At 44.1% G+C, this 18870-nt stretch overlaps 1 protein-coding gene across 1 annotated transcript in view; it reads left to right on the top strand.

The window, feature by feature from the left end:
• PCNX2 (pecanex 2) overlaps positions 1-18870 on the top strand; it is a 278141-nt gene that overhangs the window by 61108 nt on the left and 198163 nt on the right. The window contains exons 11-13 of the mRNA XM_029200853.1: positions 6846-6999; positions 7086-7118; positions 15696-15867. Of these exons, the coding sequence (XP_029056686.1) occupies positions 6846-6999; positions 7086-7118; positions 15696-15867 (359 nt within the window). The remainder of the gene's footprint in view (positions 1-6845; positions 7000-7085; positions 7119-15695; positions 15868-18870) is intronic.

The following is an 18870-nucleotide window of genomic DNA, read 5'->3' as shown; positions in this document are numbered from 1 at the left end:
ATCCACCTGCCAATGCAGGGGGGACACGGGTTCCAGACCTGGTCCAGGAGGATCCCACATGCCGCGGAGCAACTAAGCCCGTGCGCCACAACTACTGAGCCTGCACTCTAGAACTCATGAGCCACAGCTACTGAGCCTGTGAGCCACAACTACTGAAGCCCGCACACCTAGAGCCCGAGCTCCACAACAAGAGAAGCCACCGCAGTGAGAAGCCCGTGCACCACAATGAAGAGTATCCCCCTCTCGCCACAACTAGAGAAAGCCCGTGCGCAGCAACGAAGACCCAACACAGCCATAAATAAATAAATTAAAAAAAAACAGGGATTCACACGATAGATTTTACATTTATGACAATGAAAGCTATATCGTTATTTGAAAAGGCATACATAAATTACATTAGATATTCATCGTGGGTATTTAAAGTCACAGGTGGATGAGAGAAGTTGAATTTGCCAAATGAAAGCTTAGAAAGAAAACGTATGCATAATAAAAAACAAACTGCGAGGGTTGGCAGGAAGTGGAAGTGGAAGAAATTGGTGAAATCGGACTAGTCACTGCTCTGGACTCCCACAAGTTAAGGCCTTCTGCTCGATGTTTCTCAGTTTTCCGCTGGAATTCAGGCTGATCTTCCTTGAACGGGTCTCCGTATCCTCTGATCGTAGTAGCGTCACGGGTTTCTGTGATTGCAGCCTCTTCTGTTTGCCTTCAGTTTGCCATCCATTCTGTTCAGATATTTTCAGACTTGTCTTTGTTTTCCTTTCTCACTTTCTCTTCTTTTCTCTTCTGCCATTACCCCATCTTGCAAAACACCTAGGTTTCCTTTTCATTTAATTAGTTTATCAGGTTGGCATCTAAAACAAAAAGCTGCCCGTCTGAGCATCATTTCATTCATGTATTCATTCATTCAACACATTTTAAAAATAAAGCAAAAACTGAAGCACCTACTCCACGCTAGGCTCTATACGGAACCCCGCGTATAGGGCAGTGAATGAAACAGACACGGTCTCTGCACTAAGGGAGCCCGACTCCACTGGGGGAGATGGGATTTGAGACAGCAAATGGTACTGGGTGCCATGGAAGACACGGAACCTGGGGGAGGAGAGACATGGATGTCAGGACAGGTGGCTGCAGAAGGCTTATCTGAGGATACACAGATATGAAATATGGCAGGGAGCTAGCCACGTGACAAGTAGGGGGAAACTCACTACCATCACTGTCATCGCGAGGACGTGCTCTCGTATTTCCCATCCTTACAAATCCTCTCGACCACTTTCCCCCCAGCTGCTGTCCAGGCTCCCTTGCTGCAGAGCTCCTTGAAGCGTTACCTATGCTTTTTCCAGTTTCTCTTCTCCCATTTTCTCATAAACCCATTGCATTCAGCCTCCTCTGATCCCAGGACTCCGTGGAGCCTGCCCTGGTCCAGGTCACTGTTGACCCTGTCGTTCAGGTCACTAGACCCTCCGTCTTGGTCACTTTCTTGTCTGGGCTCCCAGGGCTCAGCCCTTTCTTGGTTTTCCTTCTGCCTTGTTGGGTCACTCCTTCCTGGTCACCTTTGCAGGTAACCACTTCCCGTTGGTGTCTTTAGGAGCTGCACGGCTCTTGCTTTTTCTACCCCCTTTTCTTTAGTGATCGCATTTAGTCTCATGGCTTTTAAATCCCATCGATCCGCCAGTGACTGTCAGATTTCTGTCTCCAACTTGGACCTATTGCCCCAATTCTCGACTTGTGTCTGTAACTACAGGATTGACATCTCATGATCGGAGATCATGTTTCAGAGTCGAAACAGCTCTTCATCTCTGCCTTATCCCAAGATGTCTGCTCCATCTTCAGTCTCCCCCACCTCAGCTGATGACAGACCTATCCTTCCAGGTTCTCAGGTTAAAAATCTTGGTGTCATCCTTTCACACCCACATTCAACTTCTCATAGGAAATTATGTTTACTGCTCCTTCAAATGTGTCTGCTGCACCTTCCACCTTCAATGTAACCACCCTTGTCTGAGCTTCTTTCATCTCCCATCTGAGTTACTGCAAGAGCCTCTCCTGCTCAAACCCATTCTCCCTGTACGCTATTCTTTTTTTAAAAAATTTTATCGAAGTATAGTTGATTTACATTGTTGTGTTAATTTCTGCTATACTGCAAAGTGACTCAGTTATACGTATATCTATTTTTTCAGATTCTTTTCCATTATGGTTTATCACAGGGTATTGAATATAGTTCCCTGTGCTATACAGTAGGTCCTTGTTGTTTATTTTATATATAGTAGTATGTATCTGTTAATCTCATACTCAATTTATTCCCCTTCCTCTTTGGTAGCCATAAGTTTGTTTTTTCTGTCTGTGAGTTTATTTGTATCATTTTTTTTAGATTCCACATATAAGTGATATCATGTGATATTTGTCTTTCTTTCTCTGACTTACTTCACTTAGTGTGATCATCTCTAGGTCTGTCCATGTTGCTGCACATGGCATTATTTCATTCTTTTTTATGGCTGAGTAATATTCCATTGCGTATATGTACCACATCTTCTTTATCCATTCATCTGTTGATGGACATTTAGGTTGCTTCCATGTCTTGGCTATTGTAACTAGTGCTGCAATGAACATTTCGGTGCATGTATATTTCTGAATTAGAGTTTTGTCTGGTTAAATGCCCAGGAGTGGGTTTGCTCGATCGTATAGTAACTCTATTTTTAGTTTCTTGAGAAACCTCCATCGGGAACTGTTCTCCATAATGGCTGCACCAATTCACATTTCCACCAGCATCTCCCTATACACTCTTCTTAACACAACAGAGTAAGGCTGGCCTTCCTATTCTGCACCACGCCAAGCCCTCTTCCAGCCTGAAGACCTTTGCACTGGCTGTTCCCTCCACCTGGAGCGCTCTCTCCTTAGACACCTGCACGACCAACCCTTTGGTCTTTTAAGTAAGTGTCTTTTCTCAGTGAGTCTTAGCCTGACCTTCCTGTTTAAAATTCCATCAGCTCCCCGCCCAGACAGTCGTAACTCCTCTCACCTTGTTCTGTTCGTTTTTCTGTTGCACTAATCATTTACAGGCACTGTATCACGTACTCATTTTGTGTGTATTTTACTTATTTTACGTCACTGCCCACTGGAAAGGAAACTTCATGATTTTCATTCACTGATGTATTCCCAGCACCCAGAGCAGTGCTGAGCCCTTTCATTACGTGAACAAATGAATCGACTTCTCTTAGCGAAGCAGCTCCCCTTCCCCATTTCTGCCATTAAGATCCTCTTCCCCCAGATTGAAATCTTGGAATCGTCTTTATTCTTTCAACCAATCTTTCACTGTAGATAATCCATTCAATCACAGGGTCCTTTCTGCCTCGTTCTGTATTGTGTCTGAAAGTCACGTGTCCTTTCCAGTTCTCCAGCTGTGTCACTTTCCCAGGCCTTCCTTACTTCTCTCTGGGGGTATTATTTATCCTTTCCCCTTCAGTGCATCTTGTTAACCTCTGCAACATAAATCTTTCTAAAGTAAAGCCTTAATCATGACACTCCTTGTCCAGTGAGCAAACTTCTTAACCCAATATTTCATATTGATATACAAGGAAATGTGGGTGGGGGGGGAGTGATGGTGGAGAGGCTGAGGGCAGAGGAATGGAGTCCTGGTGGAGGAGAATCTGGGAAAAAAGTACTTTTCAGGAACTTTATTCTTTCCCTTTAAATAGGAAAGAATTTTTTTTTTTTTTTTAAATTTATTTGGCCACGCCAGGATCTTTGTTGCGGCATGCGGGATCTAGTTCTCTGACCAGGGATTGAACCCGGGCCCCCTGCATGGGATTGCAGAGTCTTAACCACTGGGCCACCAGCGAAGTCCCAGAGGTTTGGTTTTTCTAATTGAAATTTTTGTTTTGTTTTATTTCCTAAGTCTTTATATTGTTTTAGGTAGACACATCAAAATGTTATGAGCACACTAAAGAATGCATAATGTATTTTATGGACCTGAGCTAACAAATACATTTAGCTCTATAAAAAGTGCATAGTAGAAAATAAAAAAAACACATAAATTTCCCTTTTCACCAAATATGTATTCCCCCCCGATATTTTTAAAAATATTCAACATGAGCATCTTAATATCTGAGTCCTTCACATTTCTATACTTCTCAATTCTATACAACTTGATTGTCTGATTAAAAAATGGGCAAAAGATATGAACAGATACCTCACCCAAGAAGATATACAGATGGCAAATAAACATGTGAAAAAATGCTCCACATCGTATATCATTAGGGAATTATGAACTAAAACAATGATGAGATGCCACTCCACGCCTGTTAGAATGGCCAAATCCAAAACACTGATAACACCAAAGGGTGTGGAGCAATAGGGACTCTCATTTCATTGCTGGTGGGATTGCAAAATGGTTCAGCCACTTTGGAAGACAGCTTGGCACTTTCTTTCAAACTAAACATACTAGTACCATTTGACCTAGCAATCACGCTCCTTACGTCCACACAAAAACCTGCACACAAATGTTTATAGATACTTTATTCATAATTTTTTTCATAAGTTTGATATTTATTTATTTATTTATGGCTGTGTTGGGTCTTCATTGCTGCGCGTGGGCTTTCTCTAGTTGCTGTTGCGGAGCACTGGCTCTAGGCACGTGGGCTTCAGTAGTTGCGGCACACGGGCTCAGTAGTTGCGGCACACGGGCTCAGTAGTTGTGGCTCTCGGCCTCTAGAGCGCAGGCTCTGTAGTTGTGGCGCACAACCTTAGTTGCTCTGAGGCATGTGGGATCTTCGCGGACCAGGGCTCAAACCCGTGTCCCCTGCATTGGCAGGTGGATTCTCTTTTTTTTTTTTTTTGCGGCACGCGGGCCTCTCACTGTTGTGGCCTCTCCTGTTGCGGAGCACAGGCTCCGGACGCGCAGGCTCAGCGGCCATGGCTCACGGGCCCAGCCGCTCCGCGGCATGTGGGATCTTCCCGGACCGGGGCACGAACCCGTGTCCCCTGCATCGGTAGGCAGACTCTCAACCACTGCGCCACCAGGGAAGCCCCGGCAGGTGGATTCTTAACCACTGCACCACCAGGGAAGTCTGCTTTATTCATAATTGCCAAAACTTGGAAGCAACCAAGATGTCTTTGATAGGTGAATGGATAAAGAAACTGTGGTACGTCCATACAGTGCAATATTATTCAGCAATAGAAAGAAAGGTGCTATCAAACCATGAAAAGACACGGAGGGACCTTCAGTGTGTATTACTAAGTGAAAGAAGCTAATCTGAAAAGGCTACATTCTGTATGATTCCACCGCGGAATCTGGAAAGGGCAGAACTATGGAGACGGTAAAAAGATGAGTGGTTACCAGGGGTTAGAGAGGAAGGATGGATGAATAGGCAGAGCGCAGAGGATTTTTAGGGCAGTGAAAATACTCTGTAAGATACTGTAATGGCAGATACTTATCATTATACCAATGTCTAACCCCACAGAATGTCCACCACCCAGAATGAACCATAATGTAGACTATGGGCTTTAGTTGATAATGAGTTGTCCGTGTCGGTTCCTCAGTTATAACACATGTAGCACCCTAGTCGGGGATGTTGATGGTGGGGGAGGGTGGGTGTGTTTGGGGGGAGGGGCTACGTGGGAACTCTTCGTACTTTCCCCTCAATTTATTTTGAAATCTAAAACTGCTCTAAAAAATAATGTCTATTAATTAAAAATAGAATGTTCAGGAGTGCCTGAACATGCCAGGGATGAAGTAGCCAATTGTCCCTGTCTAAAAATGATCATAATTGAATGGGAAAGACCAATATGGGGACTTCCTGGTGGTCCAGTGGTTGGGACTCCATGCTTCCACTGCAGGGGACGTGGGTTCAATCCCTGGTTGGGGATCTAAGATTCCCACATGCGGCACGGCCAGAAAAAACAACAAGCCCCAAACAATATGTACATGTGCAAACATTGGTGAGGTAGGAGATGTACTCAGAATTCTTGTGAGTGACTCATCTGAACTCTCGACCTTGTGGTCCACGCCATCCTCCCTTAACTTCATTTCAGCCGTAACTCCACCCTGCATCTCGTCCCCCCACAGAAGCCTCCCACCCCTGACGTCATCATCCCAGCCTCCGTTCAACCTTCCCGGCCCCTCCACCTGCCTCCAGTGTTACCACATCCTCTTTTGCACTTTGATGCATCCACTTCCTCCCACCAGCAGCCCTCATTGCCTCCCCATGATCCAGCTTTAGCCCCTTTGCACCAGCATCTTAAAACTCCCTTCCTTGTCCCTTTGCACATCCACTGATAACAGCCCACACCTGATGAGCTCACCTCTCTACCCTGCACCTCTCAAGTGGAGCCCCCCCCCAAGAGAAAACCACCCCGTGAGGCTGTGGTCACGACATACTTTCAGTCGCACCCTCTGCACGTCAGCCCTCCGGCTGGAGCTCTCCTGGCTTCTGAAACTGAGCAGGAAATTCCGGCCACGGAGACTGTATCTGGAAGGGATTGCCACGCACCCCTTCCCCCATTTAGTGGAGTCCGTGAAGCTCCTTCACATTTCACTGTTGTGGATGGAGGAATTAACGGTCTTCTCCCAGTAATAAACCCAGTTGAGTGACCAAGGACACCCAATTGGATTATATTTCATTTACTTCAATAACAGAAAGTGGGAGTTAAATATGGATTTTTAAAAATATAAAACACAGGACGAAGGAAAGAAAGAAGGAAACCTTAAAATCTTGTTACCAAATATAAAGGCGTGCTTGGGATAAGTACTCTCTTGTGGCCAGTCTTTTTAGAAGCATGCAGGTATTCTCTGTTTAAAAACAGACAGCCTTACCTTTTATTCCCTCCGTTTTTAATTTGTTTATTTTGCCCAGAACTGAAGATGTCAAGGAAAACGTGTTGGCAGTTTTACTGATTGTCCTGGTTTCCCTGCTCGGATTTCTGACGCTGAACCGAGGCTTTTGCAAAGACATGTGGGTGCTTCTCTTCTGCCTCGTCATGGCCAGCTGCCAGTACTCCCTGTTAAAGGCAAGAGCACATCTAATTCTTACCATCACTAATGTAGCCTTGAAATCATGAGATGATGACACAGACACTTCTCATTTGTGTTCTAGAGCGTTCAGCCTGACCCCGCCTCGCCAATCCACGTAAGTGTCCAACCACGGGCGAGTAGCTTGTCCTCTCTGCTTGCGTTGAAGATAGGGGAATGGGCAAAATAGATTCAAAAGGCGACGTGCATATCAATATCCATATATATTGAATATATAAATAGAAATATTAATGCATGGTGGCCAAGTTCAGGCTAGATCGGAGAGCGTGGTGGGGATGGTGGCAGGGACGGAACAGGATGGGAACCAAGAATGTGTGCAGGGCCTTTTCTGCCCCCACTGGACTCATGTCAGGAAAGACGGTGAGCCCAGACTCTGCAGTCAGGCTGCCTGCGTTCGTTTTCTGGTTCCTGTGTCTGATTGTTGGACCCTGAACAAAATGTGTACTCTCCATGCCTCAGCTTCCCTGTGTGTACATAAGGATAATAAAAATGCCTATGGGGATTCAGTAATCCAAGTAACGGGCTTAAAACAGTGCCTGGCATAGAGAAATTGCTTAATAGATGGTAGAAACCTCAGTATGTAAGCATGAATCATTATTCTTTTTACCTGAAGCTGATCTCTTTCTCTTCCACATTTTCAAGTGTATTGTTACCTTTTACCTCATCATTTGGGGCTCATTTATATCTGACACTCCGGGCTCCCCAGCACTGATCTCTTGGTGCCTGGGCGTTCTTCCATGAGCTCGGAAGCACACGTAGCATCCACTGACCCGGCTGCACCTTCCCCTGTGGTGCTGCGGCTCCAGGTCTGGCGCTTTCCCTACTGGGACCCTGGCCACATGCCTGTGCACCGAGACCACTGCCTGGTGGATGTCCCAGCTCCTTGGGAAACCTTCTTTCCTCTGTCATGGTGAGCTCCTGTGGGTCCCCAAAAACCACTTCCAAAGAAAGAAAACTTGACCTTCCCGCTACTGTGCCTTTAAAAAAATTCATATCCATGATTTAGGACTGCTTTTAGATCTGTGATAGCTCATGCTTAGCTCATAGTAATTAAGAAAAGCTTGTAATTGGACACTCACCTGGCATACATTACTATCTTGTTAAATTCCTCTGTTCCCCATAATTGGTTTAATACATATAATACATCTTCTTTCATCCCAGAGTCTGAATGTCAAGATAAGCAGAAGCAGCATAATTAGGCTATCACGGATGTGCCGTTGTGATTGTTGTCAGGAATCTGGGTTAGGTGGTGAGCGCAGAGACGTACAGCCCTGGGGTGTGCTGTCCCAGCCCACCCTAGACGCGACACTGGCGTCCTCCTGCTGTGATAAATAAGCCCCGCTTCCTAGTGACAGCACTTGGGTCACTGTCTTTCTGGGTGACGTGGGGGAGGGGTGTTGCATGCTGTTAAACATTCATTTCCTGCATGTACTTTCAGGAATAATGCTAGGCAAGGGGGATGGCCAGTACAGCTGCATAATCCCTGTAGATCTGTAATGACTGTTCGCAGGACCCTTGGGTCCTGCTCTAAGTTGGAGTCGTATTGTCTATATTGATCCAGTTCCTGGAGGACTAAATGCAGCTGCCCTTCCTTTATCTGAGCAAGCATGTCGTAGTGAGATAGGAAGAAACGACTTCTCTTACTGTCAACAGAAGCCACAGTCAGACATCAAACTATGTTTATGGCAGTACTTAATTTGCTTACACAGATTTCTGAGTAGAATGAGTCCCAGATTCGAGCTGGCATTTCTCTAACTGTTCTGATGAGGCAAGAAAATATGGTAGCTATAAAATAGTTCCTCTTGCAGTGTGGCTGAGCCATGTAGGCGTTTAGAGGCTGATTTACTGTTTAGAGATGAGAAAACCTCAGAAAGGAGATGGTCAAGAGAATGAACCCAGTCTGGTAGAGAGATGGTGCTCAAGCCTGCCACCAGCCCTGGCTAAGGTTCATTCATCAGGGGCTGTCAGATGAACCAGTGCGTTTCAAAACTGCGTTACTTTGTTCGTTCCCAGGGAGGGCCATTAATGCAGTCAGTTCTTGGAGTGATTGACTGACTTTCTCCTTTGTTTCCTTCCAGGAGCACAGAGGTGGCAAATTTTGAGCAAGTTGTTAAAACCTGAAGATAGCACAATGAAAAAAAAAAATTTTTTTTTTTTTCATAACATTCTGTGAGCTTCAGATAGAGTTACAGATTAACACTGGCCTGCTAATAGTTACGGCACCATCGACCCTGGGCCTGAAAGAAACGTGTCTGACTGGAAAAGAAAAGAGGTCTAGGAGAGCTTACGAAAATGAGAATGGGGGGTAGCTCCTGGAAGGAATCTGAGGATCAGAGACTGGCACCTTAGTCACAGGCAGTGAGGCTCTTCCTTGGCTTACACAGATTTATACACTGGTCTAACCAACAGTATCCACTAATGATAACCCAGAAAGCAAAATCCAGTGGGATCACTGGCACAGAGGCAGTGTCGGGGCCTTTCCCAGCACCTGCAGGGATTCTGAGTTAGGACAGCTGGGGCAGCACTTGGGAACCTGCATTTTAACACTCCCCCACCCCGTGCTGATGGCGGAGGTGATCTCAGATCACACCCGAGAAACACCGGGGTAACTGGAAGCGTGCGGGTTTCGGGATTCGAATCCAGCCTCGCCACGTACAAACTACGGCATCTTGGTCAAGTGACCTCTCTGAATCTCAGGTTTTTCCTCTGTAAAAGAGGAAATAATAAAATAGGATTGTAAGGGGATTAAACAAGATAATGTACATCCAGGGCTCAGCCTAGAATCTGGCACCGCGGGAGCACTTGACAAATGCTGGTAATTTTTGTGTGAGTAAAGTGGGGATAATAATAACAGCCTCAGCTGGATTTGGTCATGAGTGAGTTGGATAATCTATATAATGTGCCCAGTGCAGGACCTGGAATATTCAGTCCTCTGTAAAGGTTTCTTTCCTTTCTCCTTCTGCTCTGCGGATCCAGAGGACTGAGTGTACAGTTTCCACAAAGCCCACACCTAGGTCCCTATTTTTTTTTTTTTGAGGATTCCATCTAGGACATTGCCTGACATTTAGTCATTCTCTCTCCTAAGGTTCCTCCTGGCTGTGACAGTTCCTCAGATTTTCCTTGGTTTTTGATAACTGGACAGCTTTGAGGAGCATTGGTCAGGGATTTTGTAGACTGTCCCTCAGTTGGGATTTAGCTGGGGCTCATCTGATGATTTAACTGGGTTATGGGGGAGGAAAACCACAGAAGTAAAGTGCCATTTTCCTTACGTCATTTCGAGGTTATGTACAATCAACATGACTGAACCACTTTTGATGTTGACCTTGAACACCTGGTTAAGGTGCTGTTTATCGGAGAAATGGTTTTTTTTTAATTTCACTAAAAAGTTTTAGAAATTGAAGTATAGTTGATTTACAGCGTTGGGTTAGTTTCTGGTGTGCAGCAAAGTGATTTGGTTATACATATACATATCTATTCTTTTTCGGATTCTTTCCCATTATAGGTTATTACAAGATATTAAGTATAGTTCCCTGTGCTCTACAGTAGGTCCTTGTTGGTTATCTGTTTTATATAGAGTGGTATGTATCTGTTAATCCCAAACTCCTAATTTATCCCTTCCCCACCTTTCCTCTTTGGTAACCATACATTTGTTTTTCTGTCTGTAAGTCTGTTTCTGTTTTGTAAATAAGTTCATTTGTATCATTTTTTTAGATTCCAGGTATAAGTAATATCATACAATGTTTGTCTGACTTACTTCACTTCGTATGATAATCTCTTAAGTCCATCCATGTTGCTGCAAATGGCATAATTTCATTCTTTTCTATGGTTGAGTAATATTCCACTGTATATATATATGCCACCAAGTGTGGGTCATAGAATACTTGCTGGCTAGGGTTTTACTGGGGTTCAGCTTCCTTAGGGCAGTGGGCGCCCATCCCCAGATCTCCTTCTTTTGCTCCACACACAAGGGGAACTGAAGTGTATAGTTAAAAATTTTCGGTATACATCCAGAAAAAATGAAAACTTTAATTAGAAAAGATACACGCACCCCAGTGTTCATAGCAGTACTATTATAATAGCCAAGACATGGAAGCAGCCCAAGTGCCCATCAACAGATTAGATAAAGAAGAGATGGTGTATATAAACAATGGAATAATACTTAGCAAAAAAAGAAAGACTGAAGTATTGCCATTTGCAGCAACTTGGATGGGCCTCGAGAATATTATGCTTAGTGAAATAAGTCAGACAGAGAAAGACAAATACTGTATGATATCACTTACGTGTGGAATCTAAAAAATAATACAAATGAATCTATGGAAAAATCAGAAGCAGACTCACAGACAGAAAGCAAACTTACGGTTGCCAAAAGGGAGAGAGGGGGAAGGATAAATTATGGGGTTAACAGATACAAACTACTGTACATACAATAGATAAGCCACAAAGATTTACTGTATAGCCCAGGGAACTATATTGAATATCTTGCAATAACCTATAATGGAATATAATCTGCATGAAAAACCCCCCAAACAAATCACTATGCTGTATATCTGAAACTAACACAATATTGTAAATCAACTATACTTCAATTAAAAAAATGTGACTCTAAATATAAACAGGTGAATTGCTAAAGCAAACAGCAAATCCTTATTAGAGTAAAGAGAGTTCCACGTAGGTAGACGTAGTGTCTCAGAGGGGCTGGACAGAGCAGCGGGCAGTTACTTTTCTACACCCTCTCCTGGTAGGAGCCCTCTTCCACCTTCCAGGAGAAGCTATTACGAATGATTTCCCCCCCACTCTCTCTTTACTTCACATGAGTAACATTCACGTCATGTGTCTAAAGAATGAGGATTGCGAATGAACTTGATCCGAGTGAGGTTGAGTGTTGGGCCTAGAAGGATCCAGTGGCAAATGCAATCACCATCTGGGTCAGTTTGGCGAGCCAGTGGGTAGTAGCCAGTGGGTAGTATCCAAGTCCTGGCTCGGCCGCACTGCAAAGCCTGGGACACATTTCTTCCTCTTTGTGCCTCGGTTTACTCTTGGCAAAATGAGAGTAATGGTAGGACTTCTTCGAGTGGAATATTTAAAGTAGGTAGAAGAGTGCCTGAGGCACAGGAAAGCAGGATAAATGTTAGCCTTTGCTGTCTTACATCAGCTTGTCAAAACCAGCTGACCTCTGTGTGCGGCCAGACAGGAACTTGTGCAGACTCAGCAGGTGTGAGGCAGCTCTTGTCCGCCCTCTGGGCTGAGAAGCAGAGAGTTCGGATCTGCACGAAGCCTGGAGCTGGCATGGGTAACGGCAGAGATGGGATGGGGCTGGCGTGTCCTGGTTGCTGACGGCCTCGGTTCAGTGCCCCTGGGTTCAGACACCCCATCTTCCTTAGAACAAAACCCTTTTATCGCTCTGTCTCCCTGTCTATCTATCCATCTATATCTATCTACCTATCTATCATCTATCAATCTATCTATCTATCCATCCTTCTATCTATCTACTTATCTATCAGCAGCAAGTTTGAAACATCTGACCAGCCCACTGTCTTGGTAAGAGGACAATTAGAATGGCCTGGTCCCCTAGCCACAAGCACCACTGCTCTCCGGGTGGGGACCTGTAGGTTTGGATAGATTCTCTCACCTTACCCTTTCCTTGCCCTGCGACCAGACCACCGCCTGTGAAATTGTATATGTAGGTGGGGTTAATGGGAGACCCAAATGCATGCGTAGACCAGCTTTTGTAAAACAGCCTGCAAGATGCCCCAGAGCAGAAATCAGCAGTGCTTCCCCAGGGCATTTGAAGGTGAAAAAACAGGTGGGAAACACTTGGACAAGTTTGAAAAGATTGTGATCAGACTTCACCTGGAGGAGCGAGTGGAATTTTTCTATTGAAAAAAGAAATGAATCCTTGGGAGGTTTTATGATTGAATCCTACGTGAAAGAAGGAACTGGAGAAGAGGGAAATTTTATTAGTGGGTGTTCTTAGGAATCAAGACAAATAAAAGTGACTCACATGCCATGTATTAGCGATATGCTTAGAATGGTTTGGGGACCCCAAAGATAGCATGATGGTGAGGGCAGCCTGTTTCTAAGGGAGCCTTAAGGTTTATCTCAGAAATTACAAATAAAAAGGAAGCATTCCCATGCCCAATAAATAAAGTTTGACTTGGACGATCCAAGATGATATCTTAAATTTGTTCAAAGCCATAGACTTTCAATTCCTGGAAAAAGTTATTTTTAACCTTTTAGTAACAGAAAGAATGAGGGCAAGTGGGAAGTAGCTATTTAATTATATTTCTGAAATGGTATCAGTTTGAGGAAAGATCTCATATGCTTGTGTATTTGTATACTAAGTGGCTGTCTATACCAAGCAATTTATTTTGCTATTCACTTGATAAGAAATGCATTAAGATTTCACTTATGCTTTAGTTTCAATTTTTTTTTTAAATGCAGAGGAAGTAGCCCCTTACTCATTAATCTATGACCTAGTTGGATTCAAAAGGAAATTTCATAAGAATACAAAATATCCCTTTAAGACTGAGTCTGGACTCAGGGCCAGACATAGCCAGCCCCCATGGACAGCCTGTGTTTTCCTTCCTATTAAAAGATGGTCTCAGAATAAGACCATTTCTATTATAGAAGCAGTGGCAATTTAAATTGCATTTCTAAATATGTTCAAGTCAGTGACTTTAAAAATTCATATCCAAACTTGTATCACTTTCTTTTTTTTGACTTATTTCCTAGTCTTTTTATTTTATATTTTTAACATCTTTTTTTTTTTTTTTTTTTGTGGTTCGCGGGCCTCTCACTGTTGTTGCCTCTCCCGTTGTGGAGCACAGGCTCCAGACGCGCAGGCTCAGCGGCCATGGCTCGCGGGCCCAGCTGCTCCGCGGCATGTGGGATCTTCCCGGACCGGGGCACGAACCCGCGTCCCCTGCATCGGCAGGCGGACTCTCAACCACTGCGCCACCAGGGAAGCCCTAACGTCTTTATTAGAGTATAATTGCTTTACAATGGTGTGTTAGTTTCTGCTTTATAACAAAGTGAATCAGCTATACGTATACATGTATCCCCGTATCTCCTCCCTCTTGCGTCTCCATCCCACCCTCCCTATCCCACCCCTCTAGGTGGTCACAAAGCAACGAGCTGATCTCCCTGTGCTATGCGGCCGCTTCCCACTAGCTATCTGTTTTACACTCGGTAGTGTATATATGTCCATGCCTCTCTCTTCGTCCTAGCTTACTCTTCCCACTCCCCGTGTCCTCAAGTCCATTCTCTACATCTGTGTCTTTATTCCTGTCCTGCCCTTGGGTTCTTCAGAACCCTTTTTCTTTTTCTTTTTTTTTTAGATTCCATATATATATATGTGTTAGTACACGGTATTTGATTTTCTCTTTCTGACTTACTTCACTCTGTATGACAGACTCTGGGTCTATCTACCTCACTACAAATAACTCAATTTCGTTTTTTTTTAAATTGCTGAATAATATTCCATTGTATATATGTGCCACACCATCTTTATCCATTCATCTGTTGATGGAAACTTAGGTTGCTTCCGTGTCCTGGCTACTGTAAATAGAGCTGCAGTGAACGTTGTGGTACATGACTCTCTTTTTGAATTATGGTTTTCTCAGGGTATATGCCCAGTAGTGGGATTGCTGGGTCATATGGCAGTTCTATTTTTAGTTTTGTAAGGAACCTCTATACTGTTCTCCATAGTGACTGTATCAATTTACATTCCCACCAACAGTGCAAGAGGATTCCCTTTTCTTCACACACTCTCCAGCATTTATTGTTTGTAGATTTTTTGATGATGGCCATTCTGACTGGTGTGAGGTGATCAAACTTGTATCACTTTCATCTTGACTTTTTATACTCAAAGTAGTTCATGAATTGCAAATAATATTCTCTCCCTAATTCATTTTTGTTGGTTTTTTGAACCTTATGAACTGTGCATTGATTTGTGAGATGTAAATTAATTGTTCATTGACTTTTGCCCTGGAAAGTTGATGTTATAGCTTTTCCTTAATTTTTCTATCCATTCCAGAAGAAGAATAAAACAACGTGTCCGCTTGCCTCTTAAGAATATTTTGAAGGTTAAGATGAAACCAGTTAAGTTTTTGGTCCTCCTCAGAGGACAATGCAGATAAATAGCAAATGTTTAAAAATTGATTATTCCACTGTGCTACACTGAGACATTTTGTGCAGTCTCTGCAGGTATAATTTGGCACCTGTATTGTCTTGCTTTCTAAGACATAAGGAAATTGAAGCCTACAACTTGTAATTCTATTTCTTGTTAATAATGGAGCTCAACTTAGAGCATGCAGAGCAAATAGTGGTTTAAATTAGTTTGGCACTTGAAATGAACAACACAAATGGAAGTTTCACTGTGGGGGAAGCATTGAATTAGATCTAGATTTTATCCAAGGCTGGTAATTACATTTTCAGGTAAATCTTGCTGAGTCTGAGAGACGTAACATTCTTTTTGATATTCTTCTTTGACAGAGTAAACATCAGGGTATTTTTTTTTTCCCCCTTGGTGTTTTGTGTGTATGAATTATGGTGGGGGAGGGGTGAATTGTTATATGGTGTAAGTTGTATAATATGGTATAAATGATTGACTATGAGGCTTTTGTTATTTAATCAAAATTAAAGGTACCATTCAGAAATTGTGTTTGTTTTCTAGGGACACAACCAAATCATAACATATAGCAGACCAATCTATTTTTGTGTGCTTTGTGGCCTTATCTTGCTGCTTGATACTGGGGCCAAAGCCAGGTACCCTCCCACTTACATTGTGTATGGCCTGAAGCTCTTCTCTCCAGGGTCTCTCCAGTCGGCTAGGGACTTCTTAATAGGTGAGTTCATTTGGGGGTTGTGGGGAAGAATATAGAGGTGGGAGGGTATTTCTCCCCGTTATTTTTTGAATCCCTCGTTGGATAAATTTTCTTACTTTATTATTGGATCAAGAGATGTGCATTTTTTTCTCTTGGCTTGCACACTTTCAGAAGACGGCCTGGGAGGCAGAGCCCCAAGCATCCAACAAGGGACTTATTCTAAAGGAAGTTGATATCCATGAGCAGGGAGCTGCAGCATCACAATATCTGAAGACTGGTGGCTGAGGTGCCTGATGTGTGGCGTCAGTGGGGCTCCCCAGGGTGGAGGCGATTTTGCCATTAGGGTGGCAGCCACAGCCCCATCTGCACGGCACAGATGCTCTGGTAACATGTGAGTGGACATGGTTCTCAGTCCAGATGGAGTCCTGGATGTCACCCAGCCTTCCATTGGTGCACTTTACTTGCCTTAAGGTCTAGGCGGTGTTTGATGTAAAATGCTCCACGTACACAAGTGACCTTCATAATATAATGGTGTAGAGCCCCAGCTTCGGAGCCAGATGGCTGGCTGTTTGAATTCCATCTCTGCTTCTTTACTAGTTGTGTGACCTTGAGCAAAATTCAACTGTGATATGGGGACAAAAATAGTACACACCACGGAGATTGTTGCAGATTTTAGATGAGTTGGTATATTTAAACACATAGAAACGTGCCTTTAACCAGGTATTAGCTATTATCATCTTTATTACGCGAAGAGGCTGCCCCACTGTGGGCCCGCAGCTCCGAAGGCTTGACTGACAAAGCTCTGAGAATTCTTGTGATGACATCCAGAGGTTTCCACACCTGCTGACTTGTGATTATCTGATCCCATTGACCGGATGAGTTGATAAAGGACAGTTACCAAAGACACCACCCCCTAGATCTGCTACTTGCCAGCCAGAAATTTTACTCAAGAGGAGATTGTCAAAGCCATCATTAGGACCAGCACAAGAGAGAAACAGGAAGTGAGTACGTGTGAGGTTGTTTACCATCACGTGTCTGAAGATGCTCTTGTGCCTGTCTCGCGGAGGAAGTGGTTCTCCTCTGGCTGGTGCTGGGGCGTGTGGAATAGCGGCTGGAGTTGTGCCTTATGGGTGATAATCTCTGTTCTCCACCGCCGCTCTTGGTTTCTGCTCAGACCATCAGCGTACCACAGTGGAGAGAGGCACCAGAGGAAGCGGAGGGGCAAGGGAGACAGGAAGATCTGGTGTCTGCTGCCTTATTCTGCTCCCAGGGAGGAAGGGGTTGAATGCGAGCCAAGGGTAGGAGATGAGTCCAGCGGCCGCTGAGCAGGTGGGAAGGATGGAGAAGCTCTTTGTCCTATGTAATCCAAGAAGAGGACATCAGATAACAGAACAATACAAGGAGGAGAAAGCACAGTGACAAGAGACGAGGAATCTGGGGGATAAAATTGGCACAGGAAGAAAGACAAAGTCCGTGGTGGGACTAGTTGCTTTTGTAGGCTGAGGGGTGAATTAAGGAAGTAGAAACACTCAGGGTGATATTCTTAAATAAGTTATTTTCCTTTTATGATCTTTCATATATGTTCAGAATATCACTTCTCTTTCATTATAAGGAAAATAATTTTTTTTTTTCCTCCAGGAGGAAAGTGAAGGGCCTTCTTAGTCAGTGCTCATTTCCTTTGCTGACCTCTGTGCTGAAATTTTTATTATTTTCCATTTGGGTAACTTCAGCGAAAGCCTATGAGCGAGACTGGCTTTGTAATCATTCTTTGGATGAGAAAGCCGAGAGGTCTTCAGTTCTTGGAACCGTATTTCAAGAGGAGCAGTAGCAAAGCTAGAGTGTGCCCTGAGGAATGTGGCCTCATGGGCTACACTGGGTCTGCACATGGGGCGAGGGAATGGGGGCGTCCAGCCTAGAGAAGAAATGCTTGAGTCCTAGAGGCACATGTGATGGCTGTAGGTGGTTCAAAGGCTGCCAGGCCAAAGTGGGAGGGATTTTGTTCTCTGTTGTTCTCTGTTGGTGTAGCTGTAGTAACTAAGTCCCAGTGGCTGGTGGGTGGATTTCGGCTCACTGGAAGACTGGTGTTGTGGTTTGGTGTAGAGCTGTCCAGTAGGGCCGTGGGTTGCTTAGTGATGCGAGAAGTTCCCTGACGTGGGAAGAGCTCCGGCAAGATGAGACAGCCATCACTTGTAGAAGGGTTCCATGCCCTGTATGGGTTCTTTATCAGATGTGACGGGTCCTTTTTCAGATGTGAGAGTTTGATGTTTTATTTTAGTCTTTAGGACCGTAATCCCTTACCTACACTAATGCAGCTTCAAGGATGTAACCCTTGGAGATGGTGGAGGTTTTGTAACCAGCGACTGAGATGGATCCACCATCATCTGCACTCTGAGACTCACATTTCCATGTCTTGTGTAAAGACTTGTCTCTTGGCCCCAGGAATCCGTGTCAGCAGTGTGCGAATACACAGATATGGCATGTAGGAGACACACAACGCATACAGTCATACCAAGTTCATAGTCTTGGTTTTACTTCCATGTTATTTTAATTCTGCTTACCTCCCCCAAGCCCCAACCTGCAGATATAGTAATGAATATTACTCTTCACATAACGGAAGAAAGAAGCAAGTTCCAATGTTTTTATTTATGCATTGTGCTTGGAAAGAAGTGGAACTGTACCAGAAGTTTCTGCACTTATGGTAATTATTAGGAAACATGAGGAGTAGGGAAGATGTGAGAGAAAATTACAGACCCTCTCAGCAGTACGCTGAGAAAAATGTCTTTGTTCACAGGGAAAGTTGCCAACAACCACAGGGACTTTTTGATTTTTTACTTATGGAAAAAAGGACAAAATCATTTCGGCAACTTCAAGCGGAGTTTTCTAGCCGTCCTCCTGATGCTTCTTCATTCATGTGCGCTGCACCCTGACATTTACGTGGCCTCCACCTTCTTCTAATTCCACCTGCGCAGCTCTGACCCTAAAGACGAGAGGTTTCCTCTGTATTTCATCCTGGGGGAGACCTAG

This window comes from Monodon monoceros, unplaced genomic scaffold, assembly GCF_005190385.1.
Source record: "Monodon monoceros isolate NGI ecotype Baffin Bay Population unplaced genomic scaffold, NGI_Narwhal_1 Super_Scaffold_4, whole genome shotgun sequence".
NCBI lineage: Eukaryota > Metazoa > Chordata > Mammalia > Artiodactyla > Monodontidae > Monodon > Monodon monoceros.
Note: the sequence above shows the minus strand (reverse complement) of the source record. Positions and strands in the feature narration are given on the sequence as shown.